General features: G+C 44.1%; 1 protein-coding gene across 1 annotated transcript in view; it reads left to right on the forward strand.

Moving 5' to 3' along the window:
• GRIN3A (glutamate ionotropic receptor NMDA type subunit 3A) overlaps window positions 1–22,646 on the forward strand; it is a 94,727-nt gene that overhangs the window by 61,091 nt on the left and 10,990 nt on the right. Inside the window, exons 4-6 of the mRNA XM_077921182.1 lie at window positions 4,536–4,681; window positions 5,469–5,584; window positions 12,859–13,010. Of these exons, the coding sequence (XP_077777308.1) occupies window positions 4,536–4,681; window positions 5,469–5,584; window positions 12,859–13,010 (414 nt within the window). The remainder of the gene's footprint in view (window positions 1–4,535; window positions 4,682–5,468; window positions 5,585–12,858; window positions 13,011–22,646) is intronic.

Below are 22,646 nucleotides of genomic sequence, written 5' to 3' on the forward strand. Positions count from 1 at the left end.
CTGCCAGTGAAAAAGGTATAATAGTAATAGTAGTAGGAAGAAGAAGAAGAAGAAGAAGAAGAAGAAGAAGAAGAAGAAGAAACTGTGAGAATGAACTCAGTGGGACTTAGTTCTGTGTAAAAATGCTTAGGATAGCAGTAAAATTCCTTCCAGTAGCACCTTAAAGACCAACTAAGTTAGTTCTTGGTATGAGCTTTCGTGTGCATGCACACTTCTTCAGATACACAGTGTGCATGCACACGAAAGCTCATACCAAGAACTAACTTAGTTGGTCTTTAAGGTGCTACTGGAAGGAATTTTTTTGTTTTGACTATGGCAGACCAACACGGCTACCTATCTGTAACTAGGATAGCAGTGTAAGACTTTACAGCCTTTACCCAGTTACCTGGGAGTAAGCACCAGAGCCTGGTGTGCTCTGCTCCATGGGGTCACAAAGAGTCGGACACGACTAAATGACTAAATAACAACAACAAGCACCATTGAATACAGTGTGACTTACTTCTGAGTAGACATATAAAGGCTTGCAGCATAAAGCTCCATTTACAATAAAGGAATAAACACTTCACACATTTCCTTTTAAAAAAATGGCTGGCTGGTGAAGCATTGCAGTTAAAGAATTTAAGGTGTCTTGGTGACATTTTCCTTCAAAATTATAGGGAAGGCTTCGTATGCCAGCTTCACCATTTCCTTCATTTAGCGCAGGAATTTTATTTTCAATATAAACATGACTCCATTTTTGCATCTCCACATACCCCACTTTTAGTGGTTCTCTGAGACATGGAGGGGAGGAAAAAGGGGAAACTGGGACATTCTGGGATCAAATCAGACACTGGGACGTCTTCTGTAATTCCGGGACTGTCCCAGGAAAATAGGAGAGTGTGTATCGGGGTCATGGCAGACAAGCAGAACAGAACAGCAGAGGGGTCAGCAAGATGGGGCTTGTGTGCATGTCTTGGAAATATTATTTGAGTCTCTTTAGGTTTGCTGGGCAATTCTGTTACCTTGATTTGACAAACACCATAACTGATAAAGAGGGAGAATAACTATGCTACGGAGAGGCATGCACATTCAGTTTTCAAATACTCTTGTTCGCAATACAGTTGTGAGCTCTTTGACTAGCGAGTGGTTATGTGGTGTCCAAACTTTTTTCAAAGAGGGCCAGATTTGATGAAGGGATGGGCCATGAGGGCTGACCAAAGGGCCAACCAAAGTTGTTGAGCTTTTTTTTTAGGATTGAAGTTGTTGAAGGTTTTTTTAGGATTTTACCCCAGGAAATAAACTGCCACAGGGGCCGGATTAAACCGACCGCCAGGCCGGAGTAGGCTGCAGAGATGGACTTTGGACATGAAGTGTCCTTCAAGGACTTGTTAGGTACAGTGGTACCTCGGGTTAAGTACTTAATTCGTTCCGGAGGTCCATACTTAACCTGAAACTGTTCTTAACCTGAAGCACCACTTTAGCTAATGGGGCCTCCTGCTGCTGCTGCGCCGCTGGAGCACGATTTCTGTTCTCATCCTGAAGCAAAGTTCTTAACCTGAAGCACTATTTCTGGGTTAGCGGAGTCTGTAACCTGAAGCATATGTAACCCGAGGTACCACTGTATCTGAAACTCAGGAATCACGTCACTCAGTTAAGGAGCAGCAGAGGTGTCTTGATGTAATAATGACTGCAAGCATAGTGAAAAGACAGTAATAGGCCCACAACTAGCCTGATGGTGGCACAGGTCTATTTTCCAAATGGCACTAAATGACATTGAGCATTAAGGAGAAGGAGACTTAAGCATTCTCCTCACAAGCTTTTCCCTGTCTTATTTATGATCAAAAAAACATTGAGAAAAGATGAGGTAATGTGAAGTAGCTCTGTAGTGAAGTATGCCTGGTCTCCCAAATCAGTTCCATTTCCCTTGAGGGACTTTGGCCACAGAGAAGAGTTCTTGTGGAAATGAATTTGCTCGCAAAACATATTCTTCCAATTCTCCTCTGCAAGTGTTTGTATTGGAAGTTCACCATATTCTCTGAATATTCAAATGTTTGCTGAACATTTGCTGAACAAGTGATGCTTGTACCTGAAATATGAAAGTATTGAATTTCACTATTTGATATTTTATTACAATATTTGATCATTGCATTCAGTAGTTTGACATAATTTTTTTTTTTTATGTGTTCCAACTGAAGCATTAATATGTTGGTATGCAACTGTATTTCATATCTTCTTGAATTTGGTAGTTGGCCTGAAATGGTATTTGGTATTTAATGTGCAATGGTCTGTAGCATTTGACAGCTGAGATTCATATTTTATGCTTGAGGAAACTATCAAGAGATTCCATCAAGTCTAAAGTACTCAAAAACATGGAATATTGTTGCAAAATTTTACAGTCACACAATTCCGTATTGAATTTTGTATGTGCAATTTGATTTAAAATTCAGGGAAAGGGGAGATTTTGAATCTATCAAATTCACACTTTCTGAAATAATATGCAAACTAAAATATAGCTGTCTTTTGAAGTTCACACTTTTTTGAATTTTGCAATCCAATTCTCCAACAAACCCCTTTTCACAAAATTGCATATATTAGGGGGAAAGTGCACAGGAAAGTGAAGACATTAGGGGGGGGAAACATACAACAATGCAGTATATTGGGGTGCATATATATTGGCACCTTCTGTATCTAAAATCTGAAAACTGGTTGAACTGTATGAGAGAATGGGAGGGGGAGATACTGAACATTCTAAAGACCATGGCTTTCTCTTGTTAACTGTAGGGAAATTAGGCGTAATATAGATTTAAAAGAATACTTTATTCTTTGCAACTGGTGTTTTGTCATTCAGATACTTTACAGTCTGTGCCACAATATAAACTTGCCAAATGATAGCGCATCTGGCCTCTGCTGTACTTTAGCGCCACCACCATAAATGGACAGTGAATGGTATTGCAGCTACCTGCTGAACAGAGGACAGGTGACACCCAAAGTTTGCAGCTGTTCCTATAAAAGAAGTTAACTCTGATCTGGCTCCTCTGTTGAAACAATATGTTGACTGAGGTAGAATCTAGACACGTATTTAAAAAACGCTGTGAAAATGCTTTTTAAAAAAAAAAAAAAGTTTTGAAAAATATATTGAATTTTTTCCATAGCTCACCATCGCCTTCTAGTGTCACATTTGTAGAATGCACCTTACAAAACAAAACATTTTATTTGCATCTGTATAGCTAAATTCTGAGTATTGACTGAGCTTTCAAAGCGCCTGCCTGCCTCCAGGCTTACCTCGAAGGTTGATTTTTAAAAAACCTCCGCAAAACAGTCTGCGTCTGTAATGAAATTGTTTTTCGATACTTCCATTGTTTTATCATTTAGTGTCCTGCGCTCTTTTGGGAAGAAGGGCAAGAAATAAATTTAATTAATAAATAAAATGTACAAGGAAGAGAATGGAAAGCAAAGCATAAGCATACAGTTCTCTCAATTGGGAGGATGTTGGAATCCTAGATAAGGAGAATGATCCCACAGTGACTGTGCAGCCCATCACACAACTCAGACAATTATCACAGACATCTGAAGGCTCTAAGCACTTAACCCCCTAAGCACAGAAGTTGTGATCTTCATCTGTTAATGTGGCCGAGATGCTCAAAGGCCTGAGAAGCTAGAGGAACTAAATGATGTTGAGGTACCTGGGGTCCCTACAGATGTTTATGGGCCAAGTACATAGCTCAGTAGGTAGAGCATAAGACTCTTAATAGCAGAGTTATGAGTCTGAGCCCCACGTTGGGCTAAAGTTTCCTGCATTGCAGGGGGTTGGACTAGATGACCCTAGTAGTCCCATCCAACTTAACAATTATATGATAATATGATTCTATGACTACAGGACCCATCATGCCAGATGGTTAGACAAACTAGCTAGGACTGGTGGGAGTTGGTGTCCAACAGCATAATAAAGGCCAGAGGTTCCTCACCCATGAATGAAATAATAATAATAATAAAACTTTATACTCCCTGATGGGAGGGTGTTCTACAAGGCGGGTGCCACTACCAAGAAGGTCCTCTGCCTGGTTCCCTGTCACATCACTTCTCACAGTGAGGGAACTGGCAAAAGGCGCTCAGAGCTGGACCTCAGTGTCTGGGCAGAACGATGGGGGTGGAGACTCTCCTTCAGGTATACTGGGCTGAGGCCGTTTAGGGGCTTTAAAGGTCAGCACCAACACTTTGAATTGTGCTCGGAAAGGTACTGGGAGCCAAAGTAAGTCTTTCAAGACCGGTTTTATGTGGTTTCGGTGGCCGCTCCCAGTCACCAGTCTAGCTGCTGCATTCTGGATTAGTTGCAGTTTCTGGGTCACCTTCAAAGGTAGCCCCACATAGAGCACGTTGCAATAGTCGAAGTGGGAGATAAGCAGAGCATGCACCACTCTGGCGAGACAGTCTGCAGGCAGGTAGGGTCTCAGTCTGCGTACCAGATAGAGCTGGTAGACAGCTGCCCTGGACCCAGAAATCATAATACATATTCCTTCGTCTTTTTTGAAAAAAAATGTTTCCGCGTTTTTCCTTAGCTGCACCACCCTTCACAAGGGTTTCGCTTTGGAACTGTGCGAGAAAGCAGCGCGGAAGATTATTTCAAGCAAAGCTTTCCAGACATGCACGAGTACATGAAAAGATTCAATGTGCCTGCAACTCCCGATGGAGTGGAATACCTGAAGTAAGTGCACATTGCAATTTCACATAAAGATACTGTATCTCGAGGTGGACCTTTGGGATCTGGTAGGTTTCCTATAGATTGACTTAATTGCCACCGTTTGGCTCAGTTCTACCTAGATGCTTAGCCTGTGTAAATTGGCAGAGATTACTAAAAACCATCAAAGCTAAGCCACCAGAGAAGTCTGTACAATGCTCTATGAACTCAAAGTCAAAGTTAAGTACTTGAAAGCTCCATCAATTGTAATGAAATATACATGCCTTTAAATATTTCCCACTGAAATTCTTAACTACAGGTGTGTTGTGGCCAATATATTTTTAGCCTTCTGGACCCATCAAATCATTTTTATTTAGGGAATCCTTCCAGACAACCTTTAATTGTTTTTTTTTAAAAAAATATTACCCATTTCCTTTAAAATAATCTCTGGTTATTTTTTAATTATATTTTAGATAAAATGCATTTTTAAGCATTTATAAACCAACTTCGCTTCAATTCGTAGAGGTGTGTTTTTTTAAAAAACACACACACCAAAAAATCAGATAAATAAATCGATTGACTACTGTGTTCTGACATCAGCATCAAGCACTTGTGTTTATTGACTTATAAATTAGATTTCTGTTTGATTTTGTACAGTGTTTATGTTAAAGGCTTCTTGAGGATTAGCTAAAATAGATCCAGAATTTCCATCCAGAAACAATAAGGCCTCTGCAGATGAATACAGCGGAATAGCTTCTTGTTCCTTATCAAGTGATTTTTCTCGGTGGTGGTGGTTTTATGCTTTGACTTACAGGCATGATCCAGAGAAACTAGATGCCTTCATCATGGACAAAGCGCTCCTGGATTATGAAGTGTCAATAGATGCCGACTGCAAACTTTTAACAGTGGGGAAACCATTTGCTATTGAAGGTAGGAAATATCTTTCTACAAATGCATATGGGCACTCAGTTATTCCTTATTACTTATACATACATCCAGCTAACTGGGGTAGCTCAGTCAGTGTGCTACCCGAGAGGAGGGCTGCACTTAGGAAGAATAGTGGGAGCCACCCCCTCCCCCTGATCCTGGATCTTCCCAGGAGCAGGAGGACAGTATAGATTTGGAACAATGGTTTGCAGAGGGGCATAGTTCAGAAGGCAGAAGCTGGGGGATATTGAATGGGGAACAGTTGGAGAAGAAGCACTGGGAGAGAGAGAGTTAACAGATTCATAGTCTCTGGATAGTATCCACCCCCTTCCCCACAGTCCTGGAGAACTCAGAGAGTGTCAGAACAGAAAGCACAGAGGGTACAAGCTCAGATTACAAAATGTGGGAGCAAAGTGGATTAATAGGGATGGAGAGGAGAGAGACCTTAATTGGGAGCACCACCATTCTGGTTAGTTGCTTTCTTTTGTCCTTCGCTGTGTTTATTAAAGAAACAAACTGGTAAGAATTCCCTTTTGTTGATCTGCTCATTTACAGCCACGGGAGAGGGAGCCAATTCCCCGAAGCCTAACAGTCAGTAGAGCATGAGACTCTTAATCCCAGGGTTGGGGGTTTGATCCCCACATTGGGCAAAATATTTCTGCATTGCAAGGGGTTGGACTAGATGATCCTCGTGGTCCCTTCCAACTCTACAATTCTATGATTCTCTCTCTTTTACACAAGCCCACCAGACGTCTTACAATAATAAAATTCGAAGCATTTCAGTATTGAAAACAGTACAAGAATAGCAATCATTTAAAGTTTTAAATACAAGTAAATAAATAAGCGACAGCCCAGGATGTAGCATGAAAAGCAGTAAGTCTTTGGGCTGTGTAATGAGCCATCAATTCAGCCTCTGGAATCAAAAGGCTGTATACTCAGGGCGGACCCATTGAACTGAATGGACCAAATTTAAAAATATTGTTTAATCTCAGTGGAACTGTGCTACATTGGATTTCGGTGGATCTATGCTAACATTAGATGCAAGCCAAAGCCGTCTTGGCTGAAATCCTTAACTCACTTACCTGGGAGTAAGTTCCATTGAACTTAACGGGGATTACTTCTGATTAGATATGAGACTGTGCTGCTGTTGTTGTATGTTTTCCTCTCTGGGATTATTTCAGGCTGCCTGCCATCCATAACCGTCACTGATATTTGTCACATCAATCACTTCCATCATTTCCAGTACATCTCACTTCTTTTATAATCAGGTTTTGGGGGTTTGTATGTTTGGGCATTAAATGACAAAACAGCTCAATCCAACATATGTCTACTCAGAAGTCTTGGTGAGTTCAATTGGATTTACTCCAAGTAAATGTATGTGTGGTACAGGATGGCAACTGAAGGCACTTGCTAAAATTTCAGTAGTTCACGACTTAGAGTCCTGGTTTCACTGGTGCTGTTGGTGCACAACTGCACCCTAAATTGGGTTCCCCCGATACCTCTTCCAAACAGACGTATTGACTTTTCAACCAAATGGGTGCTTTGAGTTAAGTGACTCATTTTCTTCCTCTGCCTCTCCCACCACTGTGCTCCCTTGAGGTTGACATGAAGGAAACTCAAAAGAATGGCTTGAAAGACCAGCAACAGTTACATAACCACCATGGACCATAATAGGAGCCGTTAGACTTTGGGCTTCTTCACTCTTCTGGGAGGAATGATCCAAGCTGGACGTGATTGATGCCCTTTCCCCACTTCCCGTCCCCCGCTTTCTGCAGCAATCTATCAAACTCCACACCCGCCGACCTCTGTGCTGGACCAAGCACACTTTCTGCCACTTGATGTGCTAAATGAAGCCAAGAGAAGTCGAGTGGTTCTATCTGTAACTCAAGCACTGCCATTTTAAAGACTTTGGCGGTGCTGCGGTCCAACCTGACAGTTTTAAAAGCCATTTTAAACTCTCCGTTGCTGTGGATGAATAATGACATGGTAGCTGCTGTCTCAGATTACCAAATCCCTTGAAAGCTCATATTGCAAGGCTTAAGCCAGGGCTGGGGAACTCTTATCAGCTGTATTCAGCATGGCCAGTGGTCAGGGATGAGAGGAGCTGTAGATCGATGGCATCTGCAGAGTCAGAGGTCCCCCAGCCCTTGGCTGCAAACACACCACACATCTGATAACTCAAAGAATCCTTGGGGTGTGTTTTAAATGTCCTTTAGATTCATGGCTTGCATGCAGCAGTCACAGGCTCTCAGCACCACTAACTTACCCTCCATTTTTTCCACAGATAAAAGCAGAAATGTTACATACCCTATACCCTCCAACATTTTTCTGGTGAAAAGAGGGATGTTGCTGCTATTATTGCTGCTATTATTATTATTATTATTATTATTATTATTATTATTATTATACCCCATCTATCTGGCTGGGTTGCCTCAACCCAGTGGCTTCCAACATATACAAAAATATAATAAAACATTAAACATTGTGTGTGTGTGTGTGTGTGTGTGTGTGTGTGTGTGTGTGTGTGTGTGTGCACACACACCTTTCCTATACAGGACTGCCTCCTGATGTCTTCAAAAGGTTGTATATCTCCTTGGCTCAGGGGTCGCATAACTCCACACCCTCCAACATTTCTCTGATGAAAATAAGGACCTCCTAAGGAAAAGTGGGACATTCTGGGGTCTAATCAGAAACTAGGGTGGCTTCTGTAAAATCCAGAACTGTCCCTGAAAAATAGGGACACTTGGAGGGTCTCTGTATTTGAACAATCCAGTGTTTTGTGGCCACGGAGCATGTCCTCATTTAGCTGTTCTGCAATTTCCTACCTAAGGGGTCCCCCAAAAAAACCCCAAGGGTTTTGCTTTTTGCCAACCTTGGGATTCCTCACCCATGCACTCTGCTGGTACCTTCCTCTTGTCTGTTGATGGTGGTGTTTTGGTGACATAAGGATCAACACTCAGAGAATGAGTGTACTGTTAGCCTGCAGGACAGCCTTTAGAACGTTAATGCAGCTCTCGAATCAACCGTAGATCTACCCAGCATTCAGGTTTTTGGTCAGGGAGCCAGTGTGGTGTAGTGGTTAAGAGCGGTGGACTCGTAATCTGGTGAACCAGGTTCGCTTCCCCTCTCCTCCACATGCAGCTGCTGGGTGACCTTGGGCTAGTCACACTTCTCTGAAGTCTCTCAGCCTCACTCACCTCACAGAGTGTTTGTTGTGGGGGAGGAAGGGAAAGGAGAATGTTAGCTGCTTTGAGACTCCTTAGGGTAGTGATAAAGCGGGATATCAAATCCAAACTCTTCTTCTCTTCTTCTTCTGGTCTCGCTGTAGTGTGACAAAGAGATGCAATCCAGGAACTGGTTTGCATATTGAAACCGGTCTGTTTCCTCCTCTCCTTCGGGCCATTGTTTCACTCCCCTGGTGCATCTGTAGTTGCCAAATCCAAGTGCACAAGTCCTGAACACGTCATTCTCTTTCTCTGAGCCTTCTTTGAGTTTCATGCCTGCCTCTCTCTAGAACTGGACTTTAAACTTTCGGTAGCCTGACTTTCCCCTCCCGCCTATGTGTGTTTAGCTGATTAGAACGGGCAAGCCCCTAGAGCAGGCCAGCTCAACCAGCTAAATATAGTTTCATGTGTATATACCCCTATATATATAAATATATATACACACACACTACAATGTCGCCTAATTTCCTAGTTGTATAACATGGCAGTGGGGCTGCCGACCTCCCGCTGCTTCTTGGCTTTCTGCTCATGGCTTTGTGGGCTACTCTTCTGCCACAAATAGTCATGAATTTGCATGTGCTAAAAAGGGTGATTATACAAGCAATTAGCAATCTCCCGCTGGCAACTTGCAGAGTTGTTTGTGAATTCACCCACTTAATAGGCATAAAAGCTTTTTGCTTCTTCTGTTTTACTAGTCTGAACCTGCTGCTTCTCTCTGTGCACTTAGAGGTGTTGCGACAGTGAACTAACTGTGGCACGCAAAATACATGTACTTTTTTTTTATTTCTTACCAGACACACACATAAACATACCCCTATGCCTATCAGTACCACCCTTCATCAACCTGGTACCCTGCATTGTTTTGGGCTACAACTCTCATTGACCCCGGCCAGCCCAATTTCCTCCCCCACCCCTTCATACAAAGGATCTTTGAAGCTACGAGTTGGCATTTGAATGCAGGACTCACATGCATAGTTAGTGGGAAGCAATGTAGCATACTTATTGTATATCCAGTTTATGACAGTGCAAACCACAAACATCCCCCTCCACATACATACATGCAAAGAGATCTACACCTGACTAGAAATACTTTCCAATATTCTGCCCCACTTTCCAATAATAATAATAATAATAATAATTTATTTATACACCTCCCATCTGGCTGGGTTTCCCCAGCCACTCTGGGCAGCTTCCAACAAAATATTAAAAATACAATAAAACACCAGATATTAAAAACTTCCCTAAACAGGGCTGCCTTCAGCTGTCTTCTAAAAGTCAGATAGTTGCTTATTTCCTTGACATCTGATGGGAGGGTGTTCCACAGGGCGGGCGCCACTACCAAGAAGGCCCTCTGCCTGGTTCCCTATAACCTCACTTCTCACAGTGAGGGAACCGGCAGAAGGTCCTCGGAGCTAGACCTCAGTGTCCAGGCTGAATGATAGCAGTGGAAACGCTCCTTTGCCTTGTGTGCCATTGTTCTGGGTTCCTCCTCCCTCCAGCATGTGGTGAGTGAGGACCCTGTTGCAACAGATCAATAAAGATTAGGCTTACTGGCTGCTTTGCTTCTCAATAGTCTCTGGTTGGCCTCTGTTATTTTCTCCTACCAATAGGGAACCTATGCAAGGACACTATATGGGCTCTTGGATACCCCATAAGGGAAGAAGGGCAGATTTTTGTTTACAACAAGGAATACTGGGCCGAGGCCATTTAGGGCTTTAAAGGTCAGCACCCCCACTTTGAATTGTGCCTGGAAATGTACTGGGGGCCAATGTAGGTCTTTCAGGACCGGTGTTATGTGGTCTTGGTGGCCACTCCCAGTCACTAGTCTAGCTGCCGCATTCTGGATTAGTTGTAGTTTCCAGGTCACCTTCAAAGGTAGTCCCACGTAGAGTGCATTGCAGTAGTTCCTAGCACTCTGTCGCACTTTAGTGTGACCAAGGAATAGAATCCGCATTGGGGCTGAGAGGATGGAAGCAGCCATGATTCACAATAGCTGGTTTCTGATGAGAGAAGGAGCTGGTCAAGCTTCCATTCCAAGTACTCCCCATTACCTTCTGCAAGACAAGGGTGCCATCTCCTAAGGGCTGGGCTCAATTGCCCCCCAATATATTTTGGTGGGGACGCGACCCCCCAATGGCAAGAGGAGGAGGCCGAGCACCAGAGAAGAGGATCTTCTGGCACTGTGTTCAGCTGTGCTCCTCCCAACCATCGTGATACGATGTCGCAAGTCACACATGCAATGCTGCCCCAATCATTGGCACAAGCCGTTGCCTCTGTTCCAAGATATGTAAACAGTTATCATTTCCATCTGAGGGAAAAGTAAAGTGCTATACTTTGGGGCTGTGGTGGAGTGGAGGGAACCCAACCCACACTGACTGCGATCCAAGGTTCAAAATGTCTCTAGATGCAAAGGAACCAGAGGTTTGCTATGCATTATACCAGACACGTCCAACAGGTAGATCGTGATGTACAGGTAGATCACCGGACATCTGTGGTAGATCAGTGGTAGATCACTAACTCCCCCCCCCAAAAAAAAGCTCAATAACCTTGGCTCCCCTAAAAAAAGCTCAACAACGTTGACCTGAACCCCCCAAAATGGGGTTGATCACTGTCAGCTTTTAACTCTGTGAGTAGATCTCAGTCTCTTGGGAGTTGGCCACCTCTGCATTATACGAACCCTCTGCAAACACCCCCATCAGTCATTATGACAGCATTTTCCTTGTCTGTATCTAGCTTGTCAGTAGATGAAGAGACAAATGAACTTATGTGTATACACGGGGGGATGGGGGACAAAGAATCCACATGGTGTGTGGGTGTACATGCACGCACACATTCACATTTGTGCACAATAACAGATGTATTGTCTGCAAATCACAACACAATCTGAAGTAGTACTAGAGGAGATTGTGACTGCTCTGGTGGAAATAGCTTCAATCTTGCGGTTCTGATGAGCTCCCCGTTTGGGTTACCTCATTATTACTTATGTGACCTTGAAAAGCCTCCACATTTGCCAATAGCTATCACTTATTCTTGTGGCTCACAGAGAGATCCTTGATTTTGGCCGGTTGACAAGGAACAACAAAATTGAACAAAGCAAATGAGGGTGGAAATCCCTCATACAATAGTGGAGACATTTCATCTTCAAGCGACCTATTTCGCATAATAGAATTATAGTGTGTTTAGAACCAGTCCACGATGGGGGAGGTATAGAATTTTGTTGATTGTTCGCCAGTCACGAAACTATATCCCAAGCACCACATGTTTAGGGAAGCTTTTAATGTTTAATAGGTTATTGTATTTTAGTGTTTTATTGGAAGCCGCCCAGAGTAGCTGGGGAAACCCGCCAGATGGGGGGGGTATAAATAATAAATTATTATTATTATTATTATTATTATTATGGCTTTCCAGGGAACTGAGTAAATACATATGCATATATTTGTTAACATTTATATTTGAACACTTTATTCTGTGGAACCCGGGGGGGTACTTTACCTTCTTTCTACAAGGTAGGTTAGGGTTAGGGTTAATATCCCTTGCATATTATCTGTTTGGAGTGGATCAGGAAGGACAAATAAGTTATGTTTTCCCCCCTCCCCCCACAGCTGGTGTGAAAAAGTGGGGGAAGCAAATTTGTTGACATTTTGAAGGTATGATGATTGGCTAACCAGCATCTGTTATTGGACTTTTATTGCCAAAATGAAGATACTAATAGACAAATAAAGCCTTAATTAATGATCTGGGGGAGGGAGAGGAACCTTTGCTTCGTTATAAGAAAAACAGCAACCCACATTCAGCTGTGCAGCCAATCAATTGTTCTCAGGAGACCCTTGGATAGACACTGAATTTTAAATTGGATTAGTCCTAATTCAGTTTGGACATCCAGCTGGCAACATCCACTGTTCATGGAATATGTAAGCAAGCTGACGAGTACTCAGGAAAATGTGGGTTATTATTATTTTGGTCATCATGGCAAAACAATGGACAAGGGTGACCTCGTGAGTTGTCTTCCAAATTTGTGCCTCTCTAATTGCACTGCGTTTTGTCTTTCCATAGGGTATGGTATTGGCCTTCCTCCAAACTCTCCACTAACCTCAAATATTTCTGAACTGATAAGCCAGTATAAGTCCCACGGCTTCATGGATGTCTTGCATGACAAGTGGTACAAGGTTGTACCGTGTGGGAAAAGAAGCTTTGCTGTGACAGAGGTAAGAGACGTTTCGTAGTTACCCAACCGACAGCATCCTCGTTTTTCTCTCCGCTCAGATGCTTACTTACATGTACACACACATACTCAGTACATGGCGTACAGCAAGGGGGGGGGTTAAAAGATTATTGGTGTTGATGTCAGGGGTGGAGGAAGGGGTGTGTGGTGGGTGCGGTCCGCCCCGGGTGTCACCGCTGAAGGGGGTGACAAAATGCCGGACAGCACTCACCGCGGGGCCTGCAACGCGCCCGAGCCACACTTCTCTCCTGGGAGAGACTGCTGCGAATTCTCCGCGGCGCTTTAGCAGAAATGCTCAGAGTTCCAGGGTCTTCAGTGCAGTGTATTTATTGTGAGCTATACATACAAATATCTGCAGGCTATAATACACGAGCAGTTCATACAGTCAAACAGAGTACCTGGCTGCACCTTAAGGCAAATAAGAAGACCTCTAACTCTCTCTCTCTGACCACACTCCTCTACACCACACCTTTACCACTGGACAGGTTTCCCTTTTAAACCGAGGGCAGACAATCAACTGTCAGTACATTACTGCTGATTCATTCTGACCCAGCACTTCCATAGAAAGTATTCCAGGCTGATTGCATCAGCCAGTTGCATCAGCTAGCAAACTCAAGCCTGCAGACTTACTATCTCACACAGCATTCTGTGAATCCTGACAGAGATGCAGTGACTTGGACATGCGCAGGCTCCATGCTGCCCACTGCCTCCCCCCCCAGCTGTAGGGCAGCTGAGTGGGAGGAGGCAGGCAGACTCCAGAGACCCCACAGTGCACCCCACCCCTATGGGTGGCTCACCCCGCCCTCACCCTGCCCCTATGGGCAGCTCACCCCACCCCTGGGCCCCGCCCCAGGTGCCCGAGTGGGTTCTTAAGCCTCTGGTTGATGTAAAGAGTGCTGTTTGCAGAGTTATTCCAAGAAGTGTGTGGGATTAGCATGCAAAGGCGCCTGCAATGTGAACATGTGGTGTGTTTCTATCTTTTAAAAAAAGATTTTCATTTTCCTTAGAAGGAAATAAAATAATACAAAGTAAAGTGGAGAGAGATGCAACCATCTAACAATTATATTTCTCCTGGCTTTTACCCCAGGCCAAATGCTTCTTGTATAGATGTTCTGTTAACCTGTCAAGGTATCCACCAGAGCAACAATACATGTTCATTCCACAGAAATATGTACTGCAAAGGAACTTTTTCTGAACTCCTTGTGTCCTGTTGGAAATTTAATAAAAGAAAACCATGTGTTGTGAAACCTTGTCATGTTGAATTTGCCCCTTAAGCAATCAGGCCTTCTTGAATCAGCTTTTCCAGTATTGCTAAATCCCAAACCTTGATGCACCAAGGTTCAATGGTGGCTCCCTCTAAGTACTGACCAGAAATGGGCAGCAATTGCTCTCACTGCCCTGGGCGAAAAACAAACCATGTGTGATTCTTGAGAATTAAAGAATAAAACAAAACAAAAAATATAGAAATTACAGGGGGGGTTTAAAAAAAGGTGTCAAGGGAGCAAAACAGAGTGAATAGAGGTAGCTGTTCATGCAGGTGGGCTCCTGTCCTTTGTATTTGTGTTTGGAGGTCTGAATAACAATGACTATTAGAACTGGCGGAGAGAGAAATAAGACAACAAGCCTCTGAGCAGAACTTTGGTAAAAATGCTAATACAGTGGTACCTCGGTTTACAAACTTAATCTGTTCTGGAAGTCCGTTCTTAAACCAAAACCGTTCTTATACTGAGGTGTGCTTTCCCGAATGAGGCGTCCTGCCACCAGTGCCCTTCCACCGTTCAGCCTCCGTTCTTAGACCAAGGTAAAGTTCGCAAACTTCCGGTTTTACGGAGTTTGTAAACCGAATAGTTCATAACAGGGCTGTTCTTAAACCAAGGTATCACTGTATGATGTATGGTTAATTGACACATTGTCAGGGAGCCGACAAGGAGAACATGTCGTTTGCAGATCAGAGAAAGTCAGTGAAACACCGGCTAACTTAGAGTTAGTTTATTTATAAAGGAAGCAGAACAGAGAACACAAGGAGACTTCTAAGGGTTGCTCCTGTCTTAATGAAGCAGTTGCCTGGACTGGCTTGTAGCTCCCCCTTCACTCCTTCTGTTGATGGTGAGCCCCAAGAGATCCTCTTAGTTTCTGCTTGGCTCTCTGGTCAGTAACATGCCTTGTTCTGAGAGTGGGGTGGAGAGCAGGGACTTGCAGGCTGTCAGCACAGAATCTGTCCAGGTGGCTCTGTGGTGGAGCTGCCAAGTCTGATTCTTGTCTCTGTCCTGTACTGGGGCACCTACCTGTTTCCTCTTTGTCATCCTTCAAGCTTTCAGCCTCCATTACCTCCCAGCTCCTCCCCTCCTCTGGGGTGCGGCCGGTTTCTCACCACCAGGTGCCAGGATCCAAATTCTCTCCCTCTGTGCTTTCCCTGAGGGGGCTCTTGGTTGGGCAGCTTCCACCGCTTCTCCTCATCCAGCCAATCCCTGACACACCCAGGTGGTTTTGGAAGCTGCAGCAGGATGAATACAGAGGACCAATGTAAGCCAGTCAAATGCCAAAGATTTACTCTACTGATTCCTTTCAACATGCAGCCACACAGTGGTCTGGGTGACACTTTTCAGTGGCTGTGAACCCATGTTGCTGTGGGGTTTGTGTAAGCAAAGCAGCCACATGGTCGACAAAGTATAAGAAGTTGTGCAAACATTGAAATATAAGCATCCACTATTAAGATAATAATAATAATAATAATAAATTTTATTTATATCCCGCCCTCCCCAGCCGAAGCTGGGCTCAGGGCGGCTAACAACAATCAAAATAGTCCGACATTCTAAAAACATTCATTATAAAATTAATTAAATTAAATCAAATTAAAATCAAATTAATGGCAACCATCAAGCAAAATTCTGTGCAGATTGCTGATTGCCAGAGGAGGGGGTCAGGCTGCGCCCTGACCAAAGGCCTGGTGGAACAGCTCTGTCTTGCAGGCCCTGCGGAAGGATGTCAGGTCCTGCAGGGCCCTAGTCTCTTGTGACAGAGTGTTCCACCATTAAAGTAGCAGCATTAAGACAATACAGTGGTACCTCGGGTTACATACACTTCAGGTTACAGACTCCGCTAACCCAGAAATTGTACCTCAGGTTAAGAACTTTGCTTCAGGATGAGAACAGAAATTGTGCAATGGCAGCGCAGTGGCAGCGGGAGGCCCCATTAGCTAAAGTGGTGCTTCAGGTTAAGAACAGTTTCAGGTTAAGAACAGACCTCCAGAACGAATTAAGTTCTTAACCCGAGGTACCACTGTAGAGCAATTGAAAACAGGTAATTTGAGATGAGAAACCTTAGAAATTTCTAGGTCAGTGTTTCCGAAACTTGGGTCTCTCTAGCTGTTTTTGGACTGCAACTCCCATCATCCCTAGCTATCAGGACCAGTGGTCAGGGATAATGGGAACTGTAGTCCAAAAACAGCTGGAGACCCACGTTTGGGAAACACTGGTCTAGGTGAACAGGCACTTCTTCTGTCTTCAAAAGCTGGGGCCTCTCATATTTCAGGGAATGTGTTCCATAATGCAATGGAAAATCCCACCTCTGCGTTATCACAGCCCAGTAGTCATCAGGTCTGTGCAAAGTCAGCTCATTGGCAATGCTGAGTGGCGGTGGCTCTCCAGAGTTTTGGCTGGAGCTTTTCCAGCCCTACTTGGAGATGTCACGTTGAACATGAGACCTCTTGCTTGCCGTCTGTGCACTCTGCTGCTGAGCTACAGCCATATTAGTTACCATGGCAAAACGTAGCTGCTTCCATTAATCCAAAGCCATATGCTAAAGTGAATAATTGTGCTTCAGCATGGCGAAAAGTAGGACAAATCACTGTAACCAGCGCTGTTAATGGAAGGGACAGTGGGGTGAAAGAGAAGGGGTGAAAAACACCAGGAAAATAATGCCCTCTGCTAATACAAACGTAGCAATTTTACAGTTTGGGGATTATGGTGATGTGTGGCGAGAACCATGAGAACAATCGCTGCTGCCTTTTGATGGAATGGCACCTTAAAAGGGAAGGGAACTTCAGGGTTCATCTCTAAGGCTGAGAGATACACAGCTTGTGAACTTGCAAAACTGGATTGTATGTTGCAAGAGGGGGGAACCTGTGGTCCTGCAGAGGGTGCTGCGCTCCAACTCCCATCATCTGTTTAATGTATATGGGTTGGCGCATGCAGAGAGAAAAGACAAGAAAGGGTTGAGTTAGGTGTTTTGGTTGATTTTCGAGTGTGTTTGTCCTGCACCAGCAATTGGTTAAGCAAGCATCTGAGAGCGAGTCAGCACAATCTAAAGTTTAAATGCACTTGTGTTTGAAGCAAATTTGCTCTTGACCCAAGGGGCAGAGGAAGGGGGCAGTCAGGGCGGTCCGCCCCAGGTGCCTTCGCTGAGGGGGCTGAGATTTGGAAACACCGGCTGCCCGCGACTCACAAGCCAACCCCAAGTCGTCGGTGGAATGGAAGAGCTACACCACTTTGCCAGCGGCATTCTGCCCTTCCCCCTTTGTTTTCACAGCTGGGGGAGGCTTGGAAGTTGTGGGCGGGCTGCGTGCGAAATGTACGCCATCCGTGGCTCACTCCACCCCCGGCTGCAGGGCATGTGCACTGCTCCATGCACCCGAGTAGCTGTCCTGCGCTTGGGAGGGCACCCTCTGTGCCCCGCACCCCTCGGGAGTGCGCCTGCCCTGGCCAGTGCGGGCATATGCTCTACCACGGCCTTGGCCAGAGCCTAGTCTGTCTTGGAACACTGCAATGAGACTGTGGAAAAAGAAAAGGCATTTTAAATGCGTTATAACGCCATGACACCAGATGGCGCTGTGATGTTCCGTCTTTCGGCAATGTGATTTCCCATGATGAGGTTTACAATACGTTTTTCTGAAACATTTTTTGGATGTGTCTAGATCCAGCCTGCATACTGCTGGAAGGACTGTATATTACAACTGCATGCAACCTATAAGCTGTGAGGCTGCATTATATTATCAGTAAAGGGACTGACCCTACCTGGAACTGTCTGGTGTTTTTCTGTTCCATTGCCACACTCCGCTGGCATGTTGAATGGGCAATTTGCTCATGCCCCAATACATCCCTGACTAGCAGTTATGCTAGCTGGGGTAGATGGGAGTTGGAGCCCAACAACATTTAGAGAGCCAGTGGTTCCCCAGCTCTGGATGTTGTAGAGCACAGAAAAATAGATGGGGCTGCTGGCTCCACTGCAAATCTCTCTCGGCTGAAAGAATGGCAAAGAGGATATTCTCCCTTGCTACATGCTACAATGGGAACCTGGATATTTGTAATAACCAGTGCAAGGTTCCATAGAGTTTCCCCCTTGCATCCTTCTTCTTCTTCTTCTTTAAATGAATTTTTTGGCTGGTCTACAAGGACATGTCAGCAAAGAATAATGGCACAACCCCGCTCATATCTGTAAGTGAAATATTGATTGTGATGACCCTTTTAAACGGCAAAATATCCATCTTTGTGCTTTCACTGCTACCTCTGTGGTGTTATAACCCATTTTTAGACACACAATGCATTTTCACTTTATTCCCAGATGAAGTATTCTGTGAATTGATTTCTAGATTTTGCTTTCCCATACTTTTTTTTTTTTTAAACCAAACAGTTGAACTTGTTCTGTGGGGGAAAGGTGCTGTTTTCCTTGGGCAGAGCTGATTGCCTGCTTCATCTAATCATGTAGCTGCTTGATCGATTTAAGTTTTATTAGGAAATGACAGTCTTGTGGGTAGAGCACAGGTCAAGGAAAATCTAGATGCCTCCCACAACACAGGGGTTGTGGCTAGAGGACCTGTTTATTGTGCCTTCACCCTGCTTTTTTTGCATAACGTTTGTGATAGGGATGGGCAAATCTATCAATTTCAGTTTCTCTCGCTTTCTCGTTTTTCCTATATTAGTTCTCTACATTTTCACACCACTCTATTATTCTGTTGGAATGTTCACAGAGGCTGGAGAGGATATATTGTTTTATAATATCCTTCCTAGCTTGCACCAGCAAGTTCTATAACTTAGCAGAGTTTTAACATTCCCCTTTAAATGCACAACAGTTAACTTGTTGCAAGCTTGTTTAAGCTTCTCAATATAGGATTCCTGGTAATCCCCTTTTCTCCCCCTTAAAAAGAACAGACATGACACAATCTTGTGCAAAGTATTATAAAAGAAGTTTACTCACACATTCAGTTCACAGATGGATCCCCAAAGGCAGACTTAGGTTACAAAGTATATACATGTGGAACTACCCCACAGGCAGTCACTGCTTCTCATGATGAAAACAAGATGGAAAAGAGAGTCCAAAAGAAGGAAGTGTGTCTTGCCTTTTTGTTACCTGAGCAGGCAAGGTCACGCCCCCCTCTAGTCACATGCAGAGGAAGTTTGTCCCAGCTCTGGAGGACACAGGAAGTTCTGATTGGTTGGAGCAAACATCCCCTTTCATGTCCACTCTAGGAATGTTGTACTTGACTGCTTTCTATGTGTGACATCCCACAGATTCACACACATACACACCCTGAAAATTCACCAGCATTTTGCCCTGGTTTTCTCCTAACAGACACATTTTTGCAAAGCAATTTGCAAATGTCTAGGCCAAAATGTCAACTGTTGGCAACTGCTCAGCTGGCCCTACTTCCCATTTCTATCACAAAGTGTCTTGCTGAGTCTTTCGTTGGAGTCGGACTTTGCTGACTGTTCAATGGGTTCTCTGCCTGAACTCCAAGCTTTTCTCAGCATTTTCCGTCTTCCCAACTCAGGCATGGAAGAGGACAGCTTTTGCACCTCTGAAGGATCTGTTTGGACGCTTTCCTCTAAATCACGTACATACAGACCCTTCCAAGTGTCCCTATTTTCCAGGGACATCCCTGATTTGGAGAAGCCTCCCAGTTTTAAAAAGGTCCCATTTAAAGGAAATACTTTCACAGTGGAATCCTTGTAAGAAAAACCAAACCCCCTCAGGTGTCCGGTCTACTCAGATATTTCACTTTGAATTCCAACTTCACTTTGATTTGGCCTCAGCTCATTGAAATTGAGCAGGCCCTCCCCCCTCCAATAAGTAAATGGAATCATTAAGCTCGTTACTTAATTAATCAAGCACAGATGCCACACTTTTTTTGCTATCAGTTCTGAATAGGAAGGGAATGATATTGAAACCTTTTCTGCAGTGGTGCTTTTTCATTACAAAGCTTGCTTTAGCCAGTGAGCGAGATTATATTTCACTAATGCAGTTTATAGAAAAGAAAGGGGGTGAAACGAAAACAAAACAAAAGCTTTATTGAGATTGGCATACCCTGGAGCTGGATCAATTCTGGTTTTTTCAGCTTGGTGAAGCTTATCTGTGCCATCGAAAGAACCTGTTCTTTCAGTCCTGGGGCCAAATTGGGTACAAATAATAAAATTGTTGCTGTTGCTGCTGTTGTATTAGCCACATTCTTTGGGCTTGTGGTGATGTTGCTGTTGCGGTTGCTTTTATCCTTTTCCCTCCATCACAGTCGTGCTCTGAATTGCACTTTGTAATTCATTTTAATAACAACAATAGCATTTGGGGAGCATTTAGTTTTAAGAGACTGTGGCTAGAAGACTACTTACCAGAGCTAGTTACGGGGGAGGGGGGCAGACTAACAAACAAAGTGAATTTCAAATGTAAAGTACTATACTCAGGTGTCATCCATACTTTCTGCTTGCCCCATACCTAGAAAACATGGGTCCAAGCTGTTTTTGCTCACCCCGTGTTTTCTAGACACAGGTCCAAGCAAGTTTGCCTTTGACCCGCCACTTCCCCCAGCTCTTTAAGCGCTAAATCGAAACAAATGGTAATCCACAGAAAGCCCACTCCCTTTATTACGATTCAGCACTAAAAGAAAGGTTTTCCCGGGTGGGGGGGGGGGAGTCTCAGGACAAACAGGTGTATGGATAAGCCCTAAGGCAGGAATTATCCAATGCCAAAATTTAGAACAGGAGACACCTGCCTTGCTAGCGATGCATGTGAAAAAGTTCTAGAGGTCTTGGTAAACCTTAAGTTTGATATGAGTTAACAATGTGATACAGCAGGAAAAAAACAGCTAATGCTATTCTAGGCTGCATCAACAGAAGCATAGCGTCCAGATCAAGGAATGGAATAATACCACTTGATTCCGCTTTGGTCAGTTCTTTAAGGTGCCACAAGGCTCTGTTGTCTTTATTGAAATTTATACATATTTTGCTCTATGATTGCCCAAAATGTGTGTGTGTGTGTGTGTGTGTGTGTGTGTTATGATATATGCAGCTAGGAAAATTGCCAGTTTTTAAATCTGCTGTTGCTGTAATTATATTTGCCTCCTCTTCTTCTATTTTTATTTAAATGTGCATCTGAAATGTAGGCTTTCAAGAGAGCTGTCACAGCATATTTATCGGCTTTTTCGTTCGTGCTTTGTTTTGGCATCTCCTTTGTGAACAGAGAAAGATATTTGTTCTGATGCACACCTACCTGCCAACAGGAAACTACCCATACATTGAAATGCCTCCATTAGGAACCCATCTATTTGTTTTGCATGGGGTTGGTCAAGACGAATTTGAGAGCGTCAGTCAATAGCACCCTTCACTCATTAATTAACACGAGACAGAATATTATAACAGAAACACCAGAGTTTTACGTATTTCATGGGGGCTTATTGAGGAGAATGTCTTAATGGACAAAAGGGCATCAAGCTGGTATTAATCGCACGTCATACATTTTGTTTGTGATCCCTGGTTGTCTCCAGAGATAGCTACAAATTGGTCAGGTACTTAACAAGGGTTACTAGGTGGTAAACAAGGTAAATTTACCTTGTTTCTGTGACTAAGGTAGTGAACTTAGAAGATTATGATGATTTTTATTATTTGTACCCTGCTCATCTGACTGGGTTGCCCCAGCCACTCTGGGAGGCTTCCAACAAACATAAAAGCATAATAAAACACCAAACATTAAAAACTTCCCTATACAGTCATACCTCTTGTTACATTTGGTTCAGGTTACATTGTTTCAGGATATGTCCCACAGAGACCCGGAAGTGATGGAACAGGTTACTTCTGGGTTTCGCCGCTCACGCATGCGCAGACACTCAAAATGACGTCACGCACGCGCAGAAACGGTGAATCGTGACCCACACATGCGCAGACGTGGGTTGCATTCTGCTCATGTTGCGAACGGGGCTCCGGAACGGATCCCGTTCGCAACCAGAGGTACCACTGTACAGGGCTGCCTTCAGAAGTCATCTAAAAGTTGTGAAGTTATTTATCCCCTTGACATCTGGTGGGAGGGTGTTCCACAGGGCAGGTGTGACTACCGAGAAGTCCCTCTGCCTGGTTCCCTGGAACTTCACTTATTGCAGTGAGGGGACCACCAGAAGGCCCTCAGAGCTAGGTGTCCTGCTCTTCCACTCGACCCACATAGATGGGCAGAGGGCCAGGGTTAGATGGCCAGCTCCCATGAACGACTTGAGCTGCAGCTCCAGCCTCTCATGCATGCTGCGTCAAGCCCAGAAGAGGAAGGAGGAGGAAAGGTCTGGTTGGTGTGGCAGAGTGGCCAAGCAGCAGCCGACCCATACCATGTATTAGGTTGTGGGTCGACACAGAGATTTCTCCAAGTGGTT

The sequence above is a fragment of the Podarcis muralis genome, chromosome 17 (genome assembly GCF_964188315.1).
Source record: "Podarcis muralis chromosome 17, rPodMur119.hap1.1, whole genome shotgun sequence".
In the NCBI taxonomy this organism is placed as follows: Eukaryota; Metazoa; Chordata; class Lepidosauria; order Squamata; family Lacertidae; genus Podarcis; species Podarcis muralis.